The sequence below is a fragment of the Haliotis rufescens genome, unplaced genomic scaffold (genome assembly GCF_023055435.1).
Source record: "Haliotis rufescens isolate VD_foot unplaced genomic scaffold, xgHalRufe1.0.p SCAF_9, whole genome shotgun sequence".
NCBI lineage: Eukaryota > Metazoa > Mollusca > Gastropoda > Lepetellida > Haliotidae > Haliotis > Haliotis rufescens.
Window position 1 is genome coordinate 40,186,705 of NW_025964383.1, and position 22,496 is coordinate 40,209,200.

At 38.7% G+C, this 22,496-nt stretch overlaps 1 protein-coding gene across 11 annotated transcripts in view; it reads left to right on the forward strand.

Moving 5' to 3' along the window:
• The window catches only part of LOC124125465 (multiple epidermal growth factor-like domains protein 6), a 79,784-nt gene that overhangs the window by 21,998 nt on the left and 35,290 nt on the right, over positions 1–22,496 (forward strand). For 6 of the 11 annotated variants that reach the window (XM_048390602.1, XM_048390597.1, XM_048390603.1 and 3 more), the window contains exons 2-9: positions 6,087–6,168; positions 6,418–6,696; positions 8,042–8,150; positions 8,695–8,732; positions 12,663–12,721; positions 13,498–13,544; positions 14,609–15,220; positions 20,498–20,606. In XM_048390602.1, coding sequence (XP_048246559.1) covers positions 13,499–13,544; positions 14,609–15,220; positions 20,498–20,606 — 767 coding nt within the window. In that variant the 5' untranslated portion in view covers positions 6,087–6,168; positions 6,418–6,696; positions 8,042–8,150; ... (1 more) ...; positions 12,663–12,721; position 13,498. Of the gene's footprint in view, positions 1–6,086; positions 6,284–6,417; positions 6,697–8,041; positions 8,151–8,694; positions 8,733–12,662; positions 12,722–13,497; positions 13,545–14,608; positions 15,221–20,497; positions 20,607–22,496 lie in introns of those variants that run through there. The other 5 variants (XM_048390598.1, XM_048390600.1, XM_048390606.1 and 2 more) reach the window with 5 other exon arrangements.

Genomic DNA, 22,496 nt, shown 5'->3' on the forward strand with positions numbered 1-22,496 from the left:
CATTCTGCTGCAGAACAGTTTTTAGCGCAGTTGTGTTCACATCTGAAGCCACTGAAACTAGCCTCGCATCCTTTGATACACGTACCAGTCTGCTGGAAGCACATACCATCTAGGCATGTTTGACATGTGTGGTCACAGAACTCCCCGTAAGAACCTTTGGTGCATCCACTGATGCAGGAACCATTGGCAGAATGACACAGAAGACTGACACAGTTGTCAGGACATGGCATACAGTCTTTCCCATAATATCCCGGTACACAGCCTTCTGTACATGATCCAGAAGCATTACATTTACCATGCATGCATTTGGAGTTGCAAAGGAAGGAACAGTTGAAACCATACCTGCCATTTACACATCCGTGTGTACAGGCACCATTCACTTTATTGCACTCACCAAGACAACTGTTGGTATTGTTTGGTGCTAAACAATCGCTGACAACGCTGATCGGAATGGGTTGACAATATCCACTGCACACCTCATCACAAAATTTGCCATAAAATCCTGGTACACAAGCATGTTGACATCCATTGTTACAGGGCTCCAAACAACGGTCGCATGTATGTTCACAGTTCGGTCCAGCATAAGGCGGGGCACACATGTCACACCTTCCTGTAATCCTGTTGCAGGATTTGCATCTACTTGAGCAATTCTTGCAATTAGAACCGTAGTAGGAACCACTGCACCCAGAAACACAGGCTTCATCTGTCTTACAATATCCACTATCACACATGTGTGGACACTTTGTACATTCGACCCCCGGGTTGTCGCATGGGTCAGTGCATTTCCTCCCCTGATACCCTGGTATACAACCTGCCGTGCATACTTGAAGACCTCTCTCGTTTAGCGTACACAGGTTCTTCTTGCAGCCGCTGCTGCAGAACGAACTGCACATGAGATCGAAATATCCGTCCTCGCACCCAGTTAGACAATGTCCTATAACCTCATGACAGTCTGAGCAGTGTTGATTCCCTCCACATGGTGCAGCTGTAATGAGTAGATTAATTTGTATCATAATTATGTATGTTCATATGGTGAGATGCATGTAACAATTGTAAGAATTTTCGTACAAGTTGCATGAAGTAAAATAAACATATAGAGTATCCCACACTGAGGCTGCATGGCATATTATACTGATTCTGTTACATTATGTGACACCCTTTATGGGATCTCTATATATCATCAGATCCAGCCAATTGCGTATACGGTTTCTATAGCAGAGATGCTTACCCTAGAATGGCCATCCTAAAGGCCGTTAAATTACGCCATTTAACCCCAAAATTAGTAGCTTTCCATAGTAATAATAGGTAACTGGATTGAACTTCGTATTTCTCACTGATTCTTGGTCAAATCTGATAATGTTATCCATATGTCTACTGTAAAAATTGTGTAGCCTCATTAGTCGTATGAGGCTACTGTGGAATCTATCTATTTCATGATTTCACAAAGGGTGACGACAATGGTTTACTATTCCGTTTCCGGCTGGTGTATTGATTACGTTTTCGTTCGTGAAGCACGTGTTATTCGACAATAGTCCAAACCTCCGATTGAATTTCTTCCTGGTTGCTAATAATGTCTGTGCACATTGCATGCGATAGAGTTAATTTAAACAACAATAATTATAAATAATATAACGTTAACGCAAGGGAATAACAAGTCTCGATTAAAAGTAAGACTTTATTACACTTATTGAATAAGTACACTTATTTTCCGTTAATTTAGTAAAAAAATCATCACATAAAAAATTCATGGTGATTTTTCGTATCAGTTACTCTTACAACGACCTCTTTATTACTGAAGTGTCGTAAACGAACATGTTCATATATTTAATGGTTCGCCTGTCAATTTGAAAAGCACCCCGTTGTACGTGGTACATGTATTTGTATATTTACAGAGACAGTCTTAGGATATCACACTTTTAATATCCCTTCTGAAACTATTTGAATGAAGTAGACATTTACCTTTTATGGGGATCACAATATCAGCAATGGTCATCAGAATCAACAGATTCATCTTTGGCCTGAAAATAAACACAAACAAGGAATTAAATCGCAAATAAGAAATAGCATTGACGAAATAAGATTAGTCAGTAATCAGCAGAATTAAGAAACATCTGTGACTTACATTGCGCAACAAATATCCCGGGTAAAGTATTGTCCTCTGTCGTTCCCAGGTGTACAACCTCTGCAGACAATGGTGGGTTTGTGTATGGCTCAGTTTCCGCGATTCATGTGATTCATGTGCTCGAGTTTACAATTCAGGTTTCGGTAATAACTTCCTTACCATTTGGGGGAGGAAGTTTCAAATCCTATAAGCTATAATACAAACACGCTACTGACATCATCTGTCTACGGTATGTTCTGCAGATTGCAGAATTCATACTCCTCATCAAAAGCTGCCTGCGACTCGTTTTAAAAAGTCTTTATACTGAATACATCTGAATTATAAGCTGCTAACTGAATATGTGACTCGTTTCTCTGGAAGGATCATCGGTTATCATCGGATATGTTGGGAATTTTCATTTATTTCGATGGATTTTGTATTTGTGTTGAAAAAAGATAAAATATTTCATAAACATATTACCAAACATGTTACCTCACTTACCTATTAAATAAATATCCTGTTTTAGGATTTAGTACAAGGAATAAACATTGTATACTGAACAGCATTGAAAACGCACCACCATGAAAATGGATGTATTTTTATCCGGGCTTATGTCATATGAAAATATATGATTGAATGAGTAACATACGACGTTCTGGACGAAACGTGAAGAAGAATTCGAACAGCTCGTCAAAACACATTCCTAAATATTTTGTGAGCGACAACGCCAAAACGCAACAAATTGCGTGCGCATCATTGAAAACGTGTTTTGTTTCACGGGAAGCATGCAGAATAGGGCTATAAAAGACAGACTTTTAAAAGCCACATCACTCGTTGCTGCAGACGTAAAGGGTACTGACACAAGAAATGCCAAGATTAACAGCAGAGGAACGTGAACGTGCCTTGGGCATGCTTCAAGTTGGTACGTCAAGTAGAGTCGTTGCACAACGGTTTCAATGCCATCATTCAACAGTCCTCAGGCTACTGAGCAGATACCAGCAGACAGGAAACACCAGAGATCGACCACGTCCGGGTCAACGTCGTGTAACTTCACCACGTCAAGATCGCCATATTGTTCGTCGGCATCTTCCGGCTACCAGGACTGCAGCAACCGTACAAGGCCGACGCGGTTTGATCAGCGCTGACACCGTACATCGACGTCTCCGCTCAGCTGGGCTACGTGCTCGACGTCCATATGTTGGACCCATACTCACTGATCGACATCGAAATGAACGTCTGCGTTGGGCCGAAAGGCATCGTCATTGGAGATTGCGGCAGTCGCATGGTGTGCTGTTCTCTGATGAGTCCCGTTTTCTTTTACGGAATGCTGACGGTCGACTGCGAGTGTGGCGTCGACGTGGAGAACGTTATCACAATGACTGCGTTGTGCAGACAGATCGATGGAGGGGAGGGAATGTCATGGTGTGGGGCGGCATCAGTCATAACCATTGAACAGAGCTCCATGTTTGTCGTGGAAGAGTTAATGCCCTTTACTACAGGAATAACATATTGGCAAATCACGTCATCCCATTCTTTCATCAGCACCAGGATATGCACACCTTCCAGCAAGATAATGCAAGAGCGCACACGGCACGTGTTTCAACACAGTACCTAGCGAACAATAATGTGCCTCTGCTTCCATAGCCAGCCCTGTCACCCATCTATCGCCAACTGATCATTTATGGGATTACCTGGGTCAACGCCTCTCACGTCGTCCGCAAGTACGGAACCTGAGAGAACTTGAAGATAAACCACGTCAAGAGTGAAATGCTATCCCACAGAACACTATTCGCAGACTTATTCGATCAATAAAAAGACGTTGCATGGTCTGTGTTGCTGCCAATGGCGGACATACCAGATATTGACTTTTCATTTTAACCCTATGTGTCTTCCTCACACTGATGACGTAAATGTAATTACTGTGTGGTATTCCTGTTTCCTTTGTCGTCTTTCTTAATAATCCTTCTATGTCTGTTCCAATTAAAATCGATCATTGCTCAAATTGTTTTTGTAGTATTTCAAGATTTATTGCTGATTTATTGCTGGTGCGTTTTCAATGCTGTTCAGTATATATTAGCGAGCCTGAATACATAGTGTTAGTCCCTAATACAGATATTAACCACCCCAAACCACACGAGCGTGATAGCGTCTTTATCATATACCGTCATTCTATAATTCTATCGTCGGAAAACCCGTTCTCATCTCTCAAACATAACCTGATCTTGAACATTGCAAGTTTTCGGGAATGTGCGTATTAATATACATTACGTCAGAAGATCGGTGATTTGTCAGTTGGACAGTAACAACAGTCAATTTTGCTCCAACTGAAACCTGTTTCTTAGATGGTGGCGTAACTATATATAGGCAAAATAGCATGTGCCTACACCTTTTGTTTCTGCTTGCCTTTTGTGGCAATTCATCGATCTGCCCGCGAGAGTAACTGCAACTTTATCAAAGGGAAGCTACTCTTACTCTAGTCTATAAGACATCACGTTTGTTTAGAGTCTGTCTGTCCTTTGTCTAAACGTTACAAAGAGCAGGCAGATGTACACACAACGACAAAATGAAACAAAGTAAAAATTCGAACATATTTCGGCCCAACCCAACTGTTTAAATTTTGGGAAAAGACTCCAAGCCGCAGAGGTCTACAAGTACAGATAGGGAAACTGGACCCACTAGGCTAGTGTCCTCGCTCGAAGTTCTCCGCAATTTATATCTCCAAAGTCGTCCCAGTAAGACACTTATCTTCAGACTCTTAGGCTCTTGTTTTGATAATGATAACTAATTATCCCAGAAGTCTCAACATTCCCGATGGTTAATTCTGACAGTACGGGACCGTTGGGATGGGACCGTTTCTAGAATGTTGGCTGTACCCTTAGAAGGGCGACAAAAGGGCCATCTGAGGCATTTCGACCAAACATGTGTCTTATCTCATTGCCAAGTGCGGCTTGGTGTACGTATTTGTAAAATAAGCAGCGTCGAACAATATTCTGGATTCAAGAACGTATTGACAATAATCAGTAGACTCGACAGTGCACTTACATGATCTATGTAGCCAATTATGTATTGCTGCTGCTCCGTTTTCTAACATTGTATTGCCTTTGCTTATTGTTAACCTAAAAATGTTTGTTAGAATATACTTCACTGATTATTCATTGAACTATTGTGTGGTTATGTACTGATTTCACAGTCTTCTTCTGTACGTACACATATCTTGGTTAACTTTGGCGTTTCAATTTGACAAAGAATACACCTCGTAACATTGGCGAGACTGACGTCTGTGAATCATGTCCTGGATAGGTAATTTTGTTTTCCTGGAAACCAGTAAAAAATATGCATCAAATCTTTCGAAATAGACAAAAAGCACCAGCTCATTGCTGAGCCGACATCTGTGCAAAAGTTGATCAATTAACATTGAATTGTCTTTGAGTTATTTTTCAATAAAAATATACTTATTCTGCAATTAAATAATATATCTCTGATATATAATCCTTAAGATATCTACTCGACTTTAAGGTCGTGATTCTCAATTTACTTGTGCATGTGCATGTTCATGCACGGCGCACAATTTGGATGTTTGCGTGTTTGTGGGGAGCATGATACTTACAGACGTTAGTTTTTAATGTGAACAGCACACAATTATTGTTTAACTATCAGGTTCACTGTTTTTCGAACACTTGCGAAATGGGATCGATGACATGCATCAACCAAGTCAGCGAGGGTGACCATCCGATCCCGTTAGTCGCCTCTTACGACAAGCATAGTCGCCTTTTTCGACTATTTAAGGGTTGCTGAAGACCTATTCTCCACGATGAGTGATTTGAGAGTGTAAACATAATTTTAAGGAATGATCGGAGAATATTTCGCGTGCAGCATGTGACCATATAATGTATTGCACGAACGATACTGACAGTTTCCATCCTTTATAAATGTGACTGAATCCGGATTTCATGCCATACATAAAAACATATTATTTTCTTTGCAGGCCAAAAAAGGAAACCTCAGCGAAAAGTTAAACAATGCAGATACCATGTGCTTGACGTTTCTACTAAGTGCTGTTGTCCTATGTGAGTAATTGTCATTTTAGTTCGTCTTATTACAAAGCAACCAACAACAAGCACGCTTGTCGTCTCGCCGTAGGTGTCGGATCTTGCTGTGCAGAGAAAAGTCTCCCATAATCATGTAAGGCTCGATTCGTACTGATATGAACTTTTGATTGTCTGCACTTGCATTTGAAACTGTTGGATGCACCGAACTGGTGAACGTTTACGATTCAATGCAGATAAACAACTATGTTTGCGTTCATTCATTTGCAGTTGTGGCCGATGCTGATCAGTGTCAGTGGGGAAAGTTTGGTCAGAACTGTGAACGAAATTGTTCCTGTCATTGCGCCCTGATTAAAAACAATACTGCAAAACACTGCAATAAAATAAGTGGAGAATGCTCGGAAGGATGTCTTCCTAGATGGTATGGTACAGACTGCAAAAAAACGTGCAGCGTCAACTGCCTCAGCGATATATGTAATCAACATAACGGATACTGCACCCTTGGATGTATAGAAAACTACAAAGGACCTTTTTGTAACATTGCCAAAGGTACATTTCTCATTACACAAGAAAACGTTAATTCTTAATCATTGAATGCTTACTCTATTTTACAATGACGTAAATTAGCAAATGAAGTCAGTTTGGCTGGTATCTTCATGGCATCTTCCACGGCGGAAAGTGGGAAGGGATGACCCTCAGTAAATAGGGACGCATATAGGAATACAGTTTTGTCTGACTAAAACCTAAATCCTCGTCATATATCTATAGTTTATACCTGTGATGCCTTATTTGACACATCGATTTTTCATGTCAAATGCCATGTCATCCTCGAGGTTATAGCCTTGCGAAAAGTCATCCGTGGGGCAGAGCTACGATCTGAAAATGTTGTTACCTCCGTGTTAGGTCAAGGTCACAGTGAAGGTCATTCGTACGGTTTATTCGCTATTTTCACTAAATTATCTGTTTCTGACAAATATGTTCAGGCCTCATTCATGTAGTGGTTAAATCGTTTACTTACGTATGACATGTGATGGCATTTGTAGGTCACGGAAACCTATTTTCAATTAGTGGCATATGCGTATTTATTTTGGAAAATATGTGTCTCTTGAATATATCAGATATATCACATTATGTATATGTGATTCATAACCCGGGGTTAACATTGATATGTCAAATCAAGAGTCAAAGTCATCCTCCACGTTATAGACAACAAACATATGAAGAGGGATTATGGTAGGTCACTGGGAATGAGTCAAGATTTGAGTGAACTGTGTGCAAGGTCGAGGTCACAGCGAAGGTCAATCGTAACGAAGTGTTTGCCATTATCGCGAAAATCTATTTTTATGCATTTTTTATATAGTAGTATATGCATGTAGAAGTATTTATGCCATTTGAATACGTATGTATATTGGATGGAAATCTAATGATCTCAGTTGTTGGTCACTGTGGCCTATTTTAAATGCGAAGCATGATGTTCTCATTTTTGTTAAATAACCATTTGGAATGATCTTGTCAAATTCACTCTCCAAAATCATTCACTCAAACATGTATCACTTTGATAAAAACTATATATAAATATTTATAGTAATTTGATGAACGTTTGTACACATTATCTTTACTGTGAGTCATTCACTTTTTAAGCATTTGAGCAAAGGTCACTAGAATGGCAATTCTGCACACTTTGTACTGAGCCATGTTCATGTTCATGTTTTCAACTTGAAGAATTCGAAATAAATCATGTGATAGGCTGGCATTGAGGGTCAATGTCATTAAACCGGAAGCCATATTGTTAAACCAATAGTGCTCTTTACTTTTTTCAAGATAGGTAGTTAGCATATTTTAAAAATGAAATTATTGTATAAAATCCCTAAATATGGACACAATTGACCATCAGATTTCAGCAACCCAGACGCCTGTAAGTGTGATTCAAGTGAAACTAACTTGGCTGTGGCCTTTGGAAGCTCTCTTGGTGTGCTATTGCTGTTTAATGTCATTGGTGCAGTGTAAGTATGTGTGATGTATATAAATTATTAACATGAATATACATGTCTCGTTTCAACATAAATTTGTCAAAAGTTACTGAAGATAAATTCACTTTGATATCTTGTGAATGCATTCCCTGTACTGTGAATGCATTCCAAGTATGTTGAGGCCCGTGTAGATCAGGGGTCTTCAGCAACCCATGCTTGCCGTAAAAAGGCGATTATACTTGTCGTAAGAGGCGACCGCCGTCATATAGCTGGAATATTGCTGTGTGCGGCGTAAACCAACCAACCAACCAACCCAGTATCTTGAATCGTTGCCCTTGCTATCAACCTCTGATTGTCCGACAGAGCAACAGTCACATTGATGGAATACTGGTTTACAGCGAAAGCGTTACACAACATTCTTTTGTGCTGTTTGTATCAGGTGATAGCTAGAATAATGTTGTGGCTTAACCAACATATACTGACATCATTCCGTTACTATATGCCAGGTGAAATTTGATTTGATAATTTTTAAAACTGAATTATCTGAGAACTGAAAAACTGCCAATAACTTTTTCAGTGTATGGTGTGTGCGTTTCAAACGAGGACGACAAACTTGTAAGTAAATATCGTAAATGGTTAACGTAAATATATTGTTTGTGGACGAAAAGATACATAACTTCATAAATATAGTGCCACGGCACTGCAGCTCACCTGGAAATATAAGTTAAAAATATTACTGTGAACAAGATACTAGTATTTGGCTGTCAGAACTGATATCCAAAGATTTTCTCAACAAATACAGAAGACTAACTGAAAAATGTGAACCAAGTGCAGTATCTATCTATCTATCTATCTATCTATCTGCCGCCGGCATATAGCTGGAATATTGATAAGTGCAGCGTTAAACAACAATAACAACAACTTAATTCGCGAGAGGTAAAACTACAAACATTTTTTTATTTTTTTAATTTTTTTTAAATTTATTGTTCCTGGTAAAAAGACATCGTGTTTTGATAGGAGTCAAAATACATAACCAGGGTTTTTTAAGAAAGTACATATCATTCACACACATCCCTACACACATTCACACTCACTAGAAGCTTTAGTACTTATGAAGACAGAATGCAGGATATATATTTAGTAAAGTTTTGGAATAGCAAATGTTTATATTTTCAAAAGGTTTTCATAAGGAGCCCATTTCGTATAGAATTCAGTCTGTTTGGCTTTTTATGTCTATATTTTTCTATTTGGTAATAATATTTAACCTCATTTTGGAAATGTGTAATGGTTGGTTGGTTATTTTTCATTTTGCATCTATAAATGTGAAATTTGGCCAATAAGAGTATCAGATCAAAAATATCATCGGTGTGGAAATGTTTTGAAAAGCCAAAAAGAATTAGATCTGAAGTAAGATTTATCTTGCCAGTATGTGGACACTTAGATTCAATCCATTGAGAAAATCTTTTCCAGAAATTTTTGCTTACCCTACAGTCCCAAAACAGATGTTGGATAGATTCTGGCTCGGCATTACAGAAAGTACATAGACAGTTGTCAACAATATGCATCTTGAGTAGATAAGTATTAACAGGTAGAATTCTATGGAGCAATCTAAGCTGAAACCATCTAAGTTTAGGGTCTGGAGTAGTTTTGTGTGCTCTGATAAATAAGCTAGGCCAGTTCATATCCATTAAAAGTTCCTCTTCCCACTTGTAAATAACTTTTAAGCTTTCATCGGTTTGCCTTATTACATAGTAATATTTCTTTGAGCCTTTTTTACATGAAAAGAGATTGGCAATAGATATATTTGTATTGTTTGTTGTTTCCAGATGCAGGTCTTTATTAATGCCTAATTGTATCATGTATGTATTTACTGATCTTGTAATACCATAAAATTCAAGAAAATTTATATTGAAGTATTTATTACAGAATTGTTGCAATGTCATAAAATTTCCATCATTGTTTAGCAAGCAATGTATGCTGTGTATATTATTGAGATGAAAGGTTTTGTTATCTAATGATTTGCCATTTATAATAATATTTTTATTGTATAGCAGAGGTTCCCTTAGGAACTCTTCATAATAATTGGGTTTTATTTTATTCCTATATTTAGAAAAGGCAGTAAAACAATCTTTCCAAAATTGTTTGTTTTTTTTAGCAAGCTTAAGTGGAAAATCACTTCCCATAAATAGTAAATCAGGAAATTCAGGAGTAGTATTAGTCATTAAAATTTTCCATTTCTTTTCCAAATCAACATTTAGTAACTTTTTTATCCAGATTATTTTCAAAGCGTCAACACATGCAAAAATATCTATCATACCAAGTCCTCCAAGGGAAATAGGTTTACAATCAACTGTTCTCTTTATTTTGTCTGGTTTATTATCCCATAAAAACTTGAAAAGAATAGTATTTATCTTTCTAAGGAATTCATCTGGGGGACTAGGAAGGGTAAGGAAAAGGAAATTAAGTTTTGAAATGAGCATTGATTTGATAATTGCAATTTTGCCTAATGGGGTTATAATTCTTTTCATCCATCTCTTGATGGTTTGTTCAATTTCAAAGATTTTGCTTTCAAAGTTAAGTTTAATCATTTTATCTCGATTAGTAGAAAAAATTATGCCTAGAATTCTAAAGGTTTCTGGGTTCCATTCAAGGTTTAAGTCTTGTCTAAATTTGATATTACTATTCTTCTTGGAGCCTATCCAGATTATTTGAGTTTTATCAAAATTTATTCTTAGTCCGGAGATATTTGCAAAGATATCAAGAGTGTCTATGGTAGCCTCGAAGGATCTCTTAGAACCGTCCCAAAAAAATCCATTTGTAGTTTTAGTTTGTTTTTTTAATCTAAAACTACAAACATGTTTATTTAACACGTCAATCTTACTGTGTACAATTTAAGTTAAGTTGCTGTTTCTGATCGAAGGGAACAGTTCAAATTTTAAGCTATAATAAGTAAAAATATCACGAAAAGGGAAACATTATATGTTATATAATAGGAAACTTATATGTCATTACGGTCTTTTAGGAAACTGTATTTCAAAACCTTGAATATACTTTAGTGTCATCGTAGTTGGGAATATGCATTCCGAGCTTCTGTTTTATCAGTGCAGGGATTTCTTCAGACAAGTTGAATTAACTCAGAATCTCAGAAAAGAACCAAGTTCCATCCTGTCCAAACAGTTTTCAGCTATGTTCAACACTATCCCGAATGGCAAACTTAAGGAAAAACTTAATTCCTTGATCCACGGGACTTTTGTTACAAAACGTAGTGAACACAGGTACAGTTACGTACAGTAAACTACGGTTATAACGAACTCAAATGGACCACTAATTTTAGTTCATTGTAACCGTAGTTCGTTATGCGCATATATAAAACATCTAAACAGCAAATGACCGGGACCAAAAATAAAGATCGTTATATCCGTCAGTTCGTTATAAGCGTGTTCGTTATAAACGTATTTCACTGTATCTATATTCAGAGGTTCGGGACAATTTGAGAAAAATGAAAGCAATTGCCCTCTGAGGTTTACTGAGAAAACAATACTGTGTATGTGAAATGCGGGACTTCTTCTTTGATAACATCTACTTAACATTTTGGGGTAAGACATTTAGGCAAGAAGTAGGCTTCCCCATGGGAATCAATTGTGCTCCCCTTCTTGCGGATCTGTTTGGAATTCAATTTTTCATGCATACAAATCGGAATTTCTGTCCGGATTGGCAAAGTCACAACAAGGTAATTTGTCCAAGAAGTTTAACTCAAGCATCAGGTATATCGATGATCTGATATCGTTTAATAACAATCAAATAGCCAATTCCCTTCCATTGATTTACCCATCAGAACTAGAAATAAAGGAGATCAGTGAGACCGCCTCATCTGCTTCACATTTAGATATGTGCATGAAGACTCAGAGTGACAAATCATTCTCCGCGAGACTGTATGACAAGAGGGATCACTTCAAATATTCCAATAGTCAACTTTCCCTTCCTGTCTTGCAATATTCCATCACCTCCACCCTTGGGTGTTTACATTTCACATCTTTTGAGATACAATTGGGCATACGCCTCTTGCTCAGAACTTGTTTGATCAAAGTTATAACATTCAAGGCCCTGGTGAAGTTTTCAACAAGTTTTATGGCAGACATGTGGAGGACATTTCCAAATATGACGCATCAGTGCCAAAAATGATTTCCGATGCAATTCCCTATTTTGACTTGTACTACATGTTCCCGTGTTTTTCATGCCTTTGCATGTGTTTGTGACGATTGTCAGGATACGCGCACATTTTCGCGAACACCTGGTATCATTACTATTTGATAGTGATTTATAAACAATTGCTCTTGATATAATCCGAATCGTACAATCGATGCTTTATGCAAATATTGTTATTGGATATGGAAAGGATTAAATTGCTTTATTTCAGAGAAGCCATAATTTGGTGAGATATGTTGCAGAGATAATGTAAATCGGGGATAATTGAGAGAAGTCGGACATGCATCACTTTCGTAATATTTCAACACATGCTTTATCGTTTTATACTATATGTTACAGATAAAAAGAAGTCAAACAAGAATCAAGTCTTGGAAGCTCTGAGACCTATAGAGTTAGAAGTAAGTGAATATTTAGCTAGTTAGGACAAAGGGAGGTAGAGAATTGAATGTGCAACGTGTACAACATAATCGGCGACATCATTTTGGAAATCTAATGCTATTTGGTGTATTGGTGGTTGAATCATGTTTCCGTATTTTGAACTTGACATATCCATTATTCAAGGCTTCATGAGGATCGGCAGTTGTCGTCGAGGGTGGTTGACATATGTGCATTATGTCCGATATTCAATATGGCAGCCATATTGAAGCCATTTCACATATGACGATTAAGCAGAAATCTCTGTTCAGAATGTAATACATTTTATTGGATGTGTAGCTTTAAGTGGTGTTCAACATAATTCTGCTTTGTGGGACGTTGTAGGTTTTGACCTTTTCTTTAGGACAATGCTCTTAAATTATTGTAAAAATAAAATAAAATAATTTAATTATGTGCAATATAGACTTGCTCTCCCCTGAAAAGACCACCAATAGTTCTGACCGTTTGTTAAAAATATCCATATTAAATTTGACCGTCACAGTATCATATTGACAAACGTATGTATTACCATTACTAAGTATAATGTTCAAATTGTTATCACATTTGGTAATACGCTAATTTTCGCAATATTAAAATTTAGCCTTGTTGTTCGCTAGTCGTACATTCTCTCCCAGGTGCACGTTTGGCTCTGAGGAGGATAGTTGAGCGGGAGACAGTATATGTTATACAAGTAGCTTCAACAGATATCGCCAATTATGAGAAAATTCAAAACATACTAATACTAATGACTCTGTTGCAGGATGTTCCCGCAACTTAACGTTTGCTGTGTACTGACAGGTTTGTATGTTAAGCTACTACAACCTATTTCTGGGGTACTACCGATGAGGCGTTCTAACCTTAATTTTGTAATTAAACTTTGAAACATGTGCTGAAGGTAGTCTATCGGGTTTCAAACCAAACGAACAGTTGATGTGACAGCGTATCACCGCGGATGATAATATTAAAAGGAAAGTACTTCTTTCCAAATCATCGGTGGTAGGCACTTAATCCAATATCACCTTCATCACAGATAGGTTATAAAATGTATGTCATAGCTTGACGAAAGTAATGTCAATGAATTCTGGATCATGTTGTGCTTGTTCACAGTGAGGTTTACTGAATGCGTATTTCCGCAGATTATGTCTTTTGCATGCGGTGCTTATATTATTTGAATGTTTATGTACAAGCAATGACAACCTTAATATGATATCGATAGTTAATGACGGTGACCTACATTCAGTGTGTAGTATATGCTTTATTTTCATTGATTCATTGAATCCCCTTTCAGGGAAATATTTGGTTCATATGCTTGATAAAAAACTGAAGTAGGTAAATGAAACATGTACCCTGGTTGCTTGTTTGCTCATGTCAATTATGGCCTGTCTGGTCCAGTCTCAATTAGGTATGGCTGAAATGTTGCTGTGGTATTTAATGGAGTCTGAACCAGACACCACAGTGATTTACCCACGCATCAATCAAAGCGATTGTGATAAGTTTACATGCAGTAAACACGTTCATGCGAGCTTGACCACCCGATCTGCTTAGTCGTCTCTAACATGTGTGACAAGCATATGTGGCTGAGATCTTATATTTTATACGCGGAAACCCCATTGGTTGTACATCATGTGCAATTAATTAAGGAAACAACTTGCAGACATGAACTTAAGTTACTTTTTATTGACCCTTTGGTGATTCCGGGTTAGAAGGTTCCAAAATAATAATACTTGTTACAAGCTGCAATAAAATGAATCCGGTGGTCAGGTTTGGCGTGGAACGTTAATCAATGGTTAGGCTGGTCCAGACCCGATTATATGCTGAATAGTATCGTGTTTTGCTAATGGCTAATTTTGACATAACGTTCGTAATTCCAGTTTCAGTTTGCCTCAGTTCAATTTTAGCTTCCCCGAGTTGTCAAAACTGTCTATTTGGAAAGTGTGATCAAGACGGAGTATGCACTGACGGGTGTGAACCAGGATTTGTCGATATATTTTGTCAACATCCGTGTCAGGAGACCTGTACTAATGGCAGATGTATGATGGATAATCGCACAGGAACAACAATGTGTACAGAAGGATGTGTAGATGGGTTCTGTTTCCCTGCATGTAAGATACCCTGTCCTGAAGGTTGTCTACGCTGTAAGCGTATGCTTTGCGAGAACTGTACACTTTGCGAGAGTCACTTATATGGAGAGAATTGTCAACACTCTTGTTTAGACAAATGTAAAGGATATGCATGTAGTATTCAAGGATACTGTTCACAGGATACTTGCATGGGTGGTCGGTATGGCAAATTATGCAGTAGCTCGTGTAAACCTAGGTATGAGTCATGTGATCAAGTAAGTGGACATTGTCTTAAATGCCGAAGAGGCTTATTTGGGGATGACTGCCAGTATCACTGTTCACAATGTTTAACAAGAGAAGAGGAAGACATGTTTAGATGCAGGTCAGGGTGCAAGCTTTGCGTGAAGCCGCTTCAACCAGAGTGTGAGTTTGTTTTATTTTCTAGTAACAAAGATACTTCACTAATTGTTCCAATAATGATTTATAATTATTCATAAAGATTACTATTCATAAATATTATTGGTAACTGTTTATAATTGAGTTTATTCGGCAAGCAAATGCATTTGATTCAGGCATCAAATACACAAAGTAACAAGATCTGTTGAAGCATCAAATAAATACAGCAGAAACGAACCCGAGGCAAGCTTGGTGACATGGTTGATTGCTATGACCGCATCCAAAGTGCGTGGATTGATGCTCAAGATGTATTACACTGGATGGTCTGGTCTAGATTCGATTATTTACAGAACGCCGTCATATAGCTAGAATGTGGCTAATTGCAACATTAAAGAAAGATCAATCAATATTAAAGAAACAGTATCAATTTAAGAAAAGAAAGCATGAGACAATAGAGTCCTAAGCTTGATCAGACCACTGTGGAGGTTGTTATTTAAGTATGTAAGTAATTTATCTGTGCCCAATGAGAAATGGTCCAGCATGAGATTGTCTGAGATTGAAAGTCAAGGTCACTCTCTATGACTGATGCCAAAAACATTGTGCTTGTAACCATGGCCATCTGAATCTGAATAAGATCAAATGAAACTGATTTATTCAACACCATGTATTCTCCATGGTTAAGCTTTTACTGCTGCCACTGCTGTTTTGTCAAAGGAGACCCTACTGAAGTGTTAACCACTAGTAGCGATGATAGTGGCAGTTAACATGAACCAACATTGTAATAGCAAACGCAAGTAAGATATGGTAATCTACTTTTACTCACTTGGCTTGCTTGATCGACTGCTGCAGACTGGTGAATCCAAGCACGCTGATTATCTGATAACTGCGTTGGGACCCACTTGCTTCTCCGGCATGGGCACTGGAACAGTCTCGATTGGCTGCCTGGACATCGCCGATCACCACTCACCCCTCCATTTTCTGGAACCCTCTATCTTCTGAGACCTATGAAGGGATTGGACCTCTTTCACCCCAGAAAGGAATCTGATAGTCTTTACTAGACAGATGGACTCATTGCACATCTTTCTGCCCACATTTGGTCTGACCTGGGATACATGGGCTTCAAGGATGACTTAGTTCTAGAATAGGCTAATTCTGAATTGCCCGCCATTGCAGAGCAGGGTGGGACACATGTAGGACTACCTGGCTTTAGCCTCTTATGGGGTAATCCTGATACCTGTACCATTGAGCCAGTCATCACATTCATCACACACATGAGCGTTCCATCATCAGGTCTCCGAAATAGGCAGAACAGCTTTCACTTCAATCAGATAGGCAAGTCCCTGTCTTAACAGGGACTAATATGGTCATGATGAACAGTCATCTCTTTTCGGGGGTTCAGGACAATGAACAGGTTGGCTTTTAGCCCCTTCCATACCAGGCATACCTTTTTACACTTTCCCAGCATGGTTGCAGATTTCAGGACAAAGGCCTTCATCCTTACTACTGCGGTTTCGCAAATGACTTCTTGCTATCCCATGAGCGTCATGGATGGCTTGCTTAAGAACACATAATCAGAAAGACCTGATTCTTCATGATCGAAAGGAGCTCTAAACATCATAGATTCTGTCTTCCTTTTCTTCCTTTGTTGATAAAAAGCCACACGCATCTTTCTTGAACGTTTCTTTGTTGATTCAATAAAACTTCCCCTCTGGGCACCATATAAAGAGTTCGGCTTCTGTGGGGGATTTTCCCTCTTCAGTCCTCTCTCTCAAACCACTCAGCATTCTGGATAAACCATCAGCTCCGTTCATGTGCTGCACTGTAATGTCGTATTCGGCGAAGTTGTTCCAGCCCCATGACAAGCTGTCCTTCTTGACCTTTGAAGTTGAGAAACCATCACAGACTACTGTGATCCGTTCGTGCAGGTAATGTTGATATTGTCATGTGAATCTGATGACAGCATTCAGTCCTTTTCTTGTCATGCAATATCGACGTTGCTGTGGCAACAATGCAACAGCTGTTGACTCATTCTGTATTGTACAGAACCTGGATGAGCTCTGCTCCAAACGCATGTTTCAAAACGTTAGCATCCAATATGAAATTGCCTGACTTTTGGGGAAGTCCCAGGACGGAGAAGATAAAAGGGCTTCTTTCAGCTCTTCAACAGCTTCCTGTTGTTCAGCTGTCCATTCAAATGTTTACTTAATACTTTACAGGGGAACCTTGATTCTGGTATAATTTTTAAGAATGCCGTGTGATAGTTTGAAAACTTTAAGATGCTTTCCACATAGTTGGGGTTTCTTGGGATTTCATCGCTTTCAGATCCTCTTCATTGACCTTGTTCTGACCTGGGTTTATGACCCCTGCCCAGGACTTCTACTTGCTTCTGGAACAGCACACATCTTTTGGATTTTAACTTGAGGTTGTACTGTCAGAACCGTTCTTACACAGCTCTCAAGTTGTCAAAGTGCCTAGGTATTCCTGGGCTGTTTATTACTGCATTGTCCAAAAAGGCTAATTTGCTTTCACAATTTAGCCCACTTAAGAACAATGACACAACTCTGACATAAGTTTCAGGTGCACGACAAAGCCCCAAACCCCAAACCCATCCAGACGTGCTCAAAGAAGGCAGTCGATCTTTCCCTTGGACATTTCGGATGAGACCACCTGGTTCCGTCAAATACTGGTGGAGATCCTCATCCAGAGTGCACTTGAGCATTCTGACAGGGTTCGGTGGAATGCTGATTGTGATAGGAAGCCTGATTCGACACAGCACTCGACCTCGCCGGGGCTTTATCATCCTCGGCACTTCTCTGCCTACAAAATGGATAACATTTGATCGTCCAGGTTGATACTGTTGCAATGGCTAAGTATGAAGTCTGCTCCCAGTAGCGTGTTCTATATGTGCTACACATATGGGCAAGCTATAGGTTAGGCGCCAGGACATCAGAGTTCAAGTTTTTGACGAGAAGATGAGAAGTTAAGAAGCACCACGGTTAACACGTCAACACATTCTCGCGAGACTCAAATGATGTTTAGAGCATTAAAAGATGGGGAATAGCCGATGTTCTCGTGTAATGTTTTCAGATGAGTGAGTTTGATTTAACGCCATTTTGAATAGTATTCCAGTTATATAATGACGTGTCAACTTAAAGTGGAAGGAAAGTCCGAAGTGATGCAGGTCTCAGTCGATTACCACTTTGATGAAACCCACATGTATCGGTAAGGTGCTGACAAACCTAGAAACATAATCACGGCGAACTGGGATTCGTACCTACAATCATAGATTTCTAGTGTGCCCAAGGGATGCAAGTGCACAGCGAATTGAAGCGCCTTTTAACGACTGTGCCACCTGTGCCCCCTGTTTTTAAATGAGTCCAGATTCACTTTAATCTGATCCACTCAGTTTGCAAGAAATGTGGTAACCTCTGTTAACTCACATTTAAATAATCGAAACGCACATACTGCTACCAACCAGTTAGTCATATAATCAAAGGTGACTTCTCTATTGTTGTCAATAACAACCTTTGTCAGTTATTCAAATATGGATAAAATGACGTTAGCAGCCTCCTACCAATTGAGATCCCAAGTTTAATGTCGTTATGGATTATGTCGAGCATATGCCCCCAAAATGGACCAAACATGAAGATGAATGTGTTGAATGTCTTTTGGAGTTGGTTAGTAAGTGATCAAGAATAACCATAATTTTTAATACAATCAAGGAAAGACTTCCTATATAATTACAGGATGTAGTTCCAATGTGGATTCTCAAAACCTCAATCTCAAACAACCAATTTCAATAACATCAATACATTTGATTTTTTCAACTTTGTACAACACTATTCCACTGCTTTCTTCGATTCATAGGTCATTTGTTGCTAAATATCGTTACGTTTGTTTGTTTGTTGTTTAACGGCGCACTCAGCAATATTCCAGCTATATGACGGCGGTCTGTAACCAAGTCAGCGAGCCTGACCACACGATCCCGTTACGTATCTATCCTCAGAAGTTCAGGACTATTTGTCAAAAAATGTAAGCAAATGTCTTACTGAGAAAACAGTATGTGAAATGCCGCACTTCCTCATTGATAACATATACTGTGATAAGACAATTAGGCAAGAGATAGGGGTACCAATTGTGATCCCCTTCTTCCTGATCTGTTTCTGTATGATTATGAGATCAGAATTTCTGCTTGGATTGGCAAAATCAAAACAAGGGAATTTGGCCAAGAAGTTTAACTTAACCTGACCTGATATCGTTTAATAACCCTCAAGTATTAAATTCACTTCGACTGATTTATCCACTAGAACTATAAATAAAAGAAACAGTTAAAAAAGCTTAAGCCTCGTCTGTTTAAGATCTATGCATTAAGATTCCGGATCAAACCCAGGACCTTTCGCTCTCCGGATGCTCTACCACTGGACCACAGGGGCGGTCTACTTAAGAAAAAAATACAATTACATCATTGATATCATCAGTAGTACAGACTTAGTTCTTGCATGATCCGAAATTCATAAAAATCAAGCTCCGAAAAACAGCGACAGCTATGACCAATGATCTCTCAGATTACACCAAAGGTAGTATATCCCGTGTAACGTGTCACAGCCGTGTGTAAATCTATTCTACACGTACTCAAAGGCAATGGGTTGTTGTGTATCGCACTCAGCAATATTCCAACTCTATGATGGCGGTCTGTAAATAAACAGAGTCTGGACCAGACTATGCAGTGATTGTCATAATGATCATCGAGCCACACAATTTGCGAAGACATGCAAATCCAAATCACAGAGCCTGACTACCTCCAGTCGCTTCTGTGACAAGCATAGATTACCAGGGACCAATATTTTTACCCGGAATCCCTACGGGTTTCAAAGGTATTGAAGGAGCTTGCTATATACAAGCATCTAAGGTACTGGCGGTGAAGTTTAAGATCTAACAGTGTGAATTATGAGCAGAAGGTTTACAGAGTCGAATTTGGCGAAATTGCAAATATAAACACGCTGTCTGATACCATTTTGTATGATCTCTGTTGAAGAAATGAGCACGTCATTAGTTTTGGAGTTGAAGAAAGTAAAATCTGAAATATCCATTATGTACGGCTCATAGCTATATTTACTGAACTTTAGACTACATTTATGAATACTGTCTCTTTCTCTTGGCGAATGGATTTGGTTTTGATCCAAAATATAATACAATATATAAGTTACATTCACAATATACAGACACATTCATTCGCCAAGAGAAACAATCAAATAATAATAATCATGTGTCATTGTGATATGTATGTGTGTCTTTTGTCTGCAGCAAAAAAGGAATTGGATTATACAGACATGGAGGCAAAGTTTAACATTATGTACGGACTATGCATCGCCCTGATTGTGATTACGCTGACCATCCTTTGTTTTCACATCAAGTAAGTTGTAACGAAAGAGCTTGACCCTGCTTTCTCAGATGACATAAAATATTAATCGGAATTTCAAACATCTTATTTCTGTAATAATACACCTTCACCCACACGGGTCGCTATGGAGAGGGTCATAATTACAGTTTCAGCATACTTGCCATGATAATTAATATCAGTATCATAAGGGTCAAACAAAGGAACACAAATATGTGTTCCACAAACGCACTACATACCAAAAGACATACATACAGAATTGTAATATGGTATGAAATAAAAATTCCTTGATGAAGCATTTGGAGACAAAATTGCTGGAATCATATTCCAAAATGTTCAACTTCAAAAGTGTAGAGGATTCAGATGAGATATCGAAAATGCGTCTTCTCCCACATGCTTATGAAATATGAATATGTCACATACGAAAAAAAACCCTTTCTACAGCATCATGAATGTTATCACATGTGTTGATATGAATACGACTTAGACTTTGTTCGTTTCAATATTCCCATGCTTTGGACAAACAACGCGTCGTTAGAAGTACCTATTAAGGAAAGGCTGATGTTATTTAAAAAGCTGCTTTTGGAGGTTTGCAGTGATTCATTTTTTGCATGAGCATTAGCACGTTCAGCGGATTTTCGCAGGAGATGTAGGGTTCCTTGCTGAACAAGGCTGGAACCTCAGAGTTAGATTTTAGCTGGACTAATGAGTCTATGCATAGTCCAATTAAAATCGCGTAGCGAACTAGACATCTGGTTCGAAAACAACATATTTATCAACGTGCGAATTTCGGTCGATTGAAGGATTTTCAAAGCATGTGTACCGCCAACTGGGCATCGACGGATATTTTGCAAATCGTTTCATTTTTTAATTATTGATTTGATGCTTTTCGCGAGTTAAGGCTCGTTTTATTACATTAAAATATTATCGATCAGATCGTCTTGACAGGGCGCCACCACTTTGTTTGAAGCAATTGTAAGTGATATGAGAGGTGGAATCTGATTGTCAGTGGGACATAACTCCCAATAGCCACTGGTGGCGCTACAATCGAGCCTGGAAATTCCAACCTTGTTCGGCAAGGGTGGAAACTGTTCTTTTAAAATCAGTTAACTCCCTTGCCTCGGGAAGATGTCAAGTTCGTAGTTTGCCACTTATAGAAGTTGCCCTAAGGTAGACATTATATACTTCCTTGGCTTCCCACTCTACGTAACTGACATAAATACAAATAATAACTGCAGCATAATCGATGCGTCTATATTGCGGAAAACACAAAACGACCCAGAGGCCACTATCAGCTAACGTCCTGTGTGATGACCAGATAGATGGAACTAGTTGTCTGGTAATATTAAAGACGTCAACATAGCAAGTTTGCATATTTGTCATACTTAAGGGCATACTTATTAACAAATGCTTAACCAAAATTATGTTTGTAAAACGGAAACCGCGTAAAAAAACAACAGGTGAAATCGTCCCTCAAACGAAACATTCCACAACTGAGGGGACTCCCCTCACTGGGGTGACAATGGGTTCCCGGTGTTTGACGCGCTGCTCAATGCTCAATGTTCATGACGATCGGGCTGAGGCCCAGTCTGCCTGCTTCTGCCTCGGATGTTTTAATATATTATATATACGTTGTTCTACTCGATTCTGATTGGTCAATCAAAGGCAATTAAATCACAATAAACCCCCTCTGATTGAAACAGCTGGTTTGACGGCCGCATCAGCGCGGAAGCTAATATTCATAGAATAGTAGTATTTTCAGTCATTGTCGGTAGGCATATTTAAATAATTATATCTACAATTACAGGTTACAAAATGCACAGATGCGGTTACTACAATATTCAAAGGATGTGTGTCAATACATTTCGTGCAGAAAAACACGATAGAAATCTACAAAGGGAATGT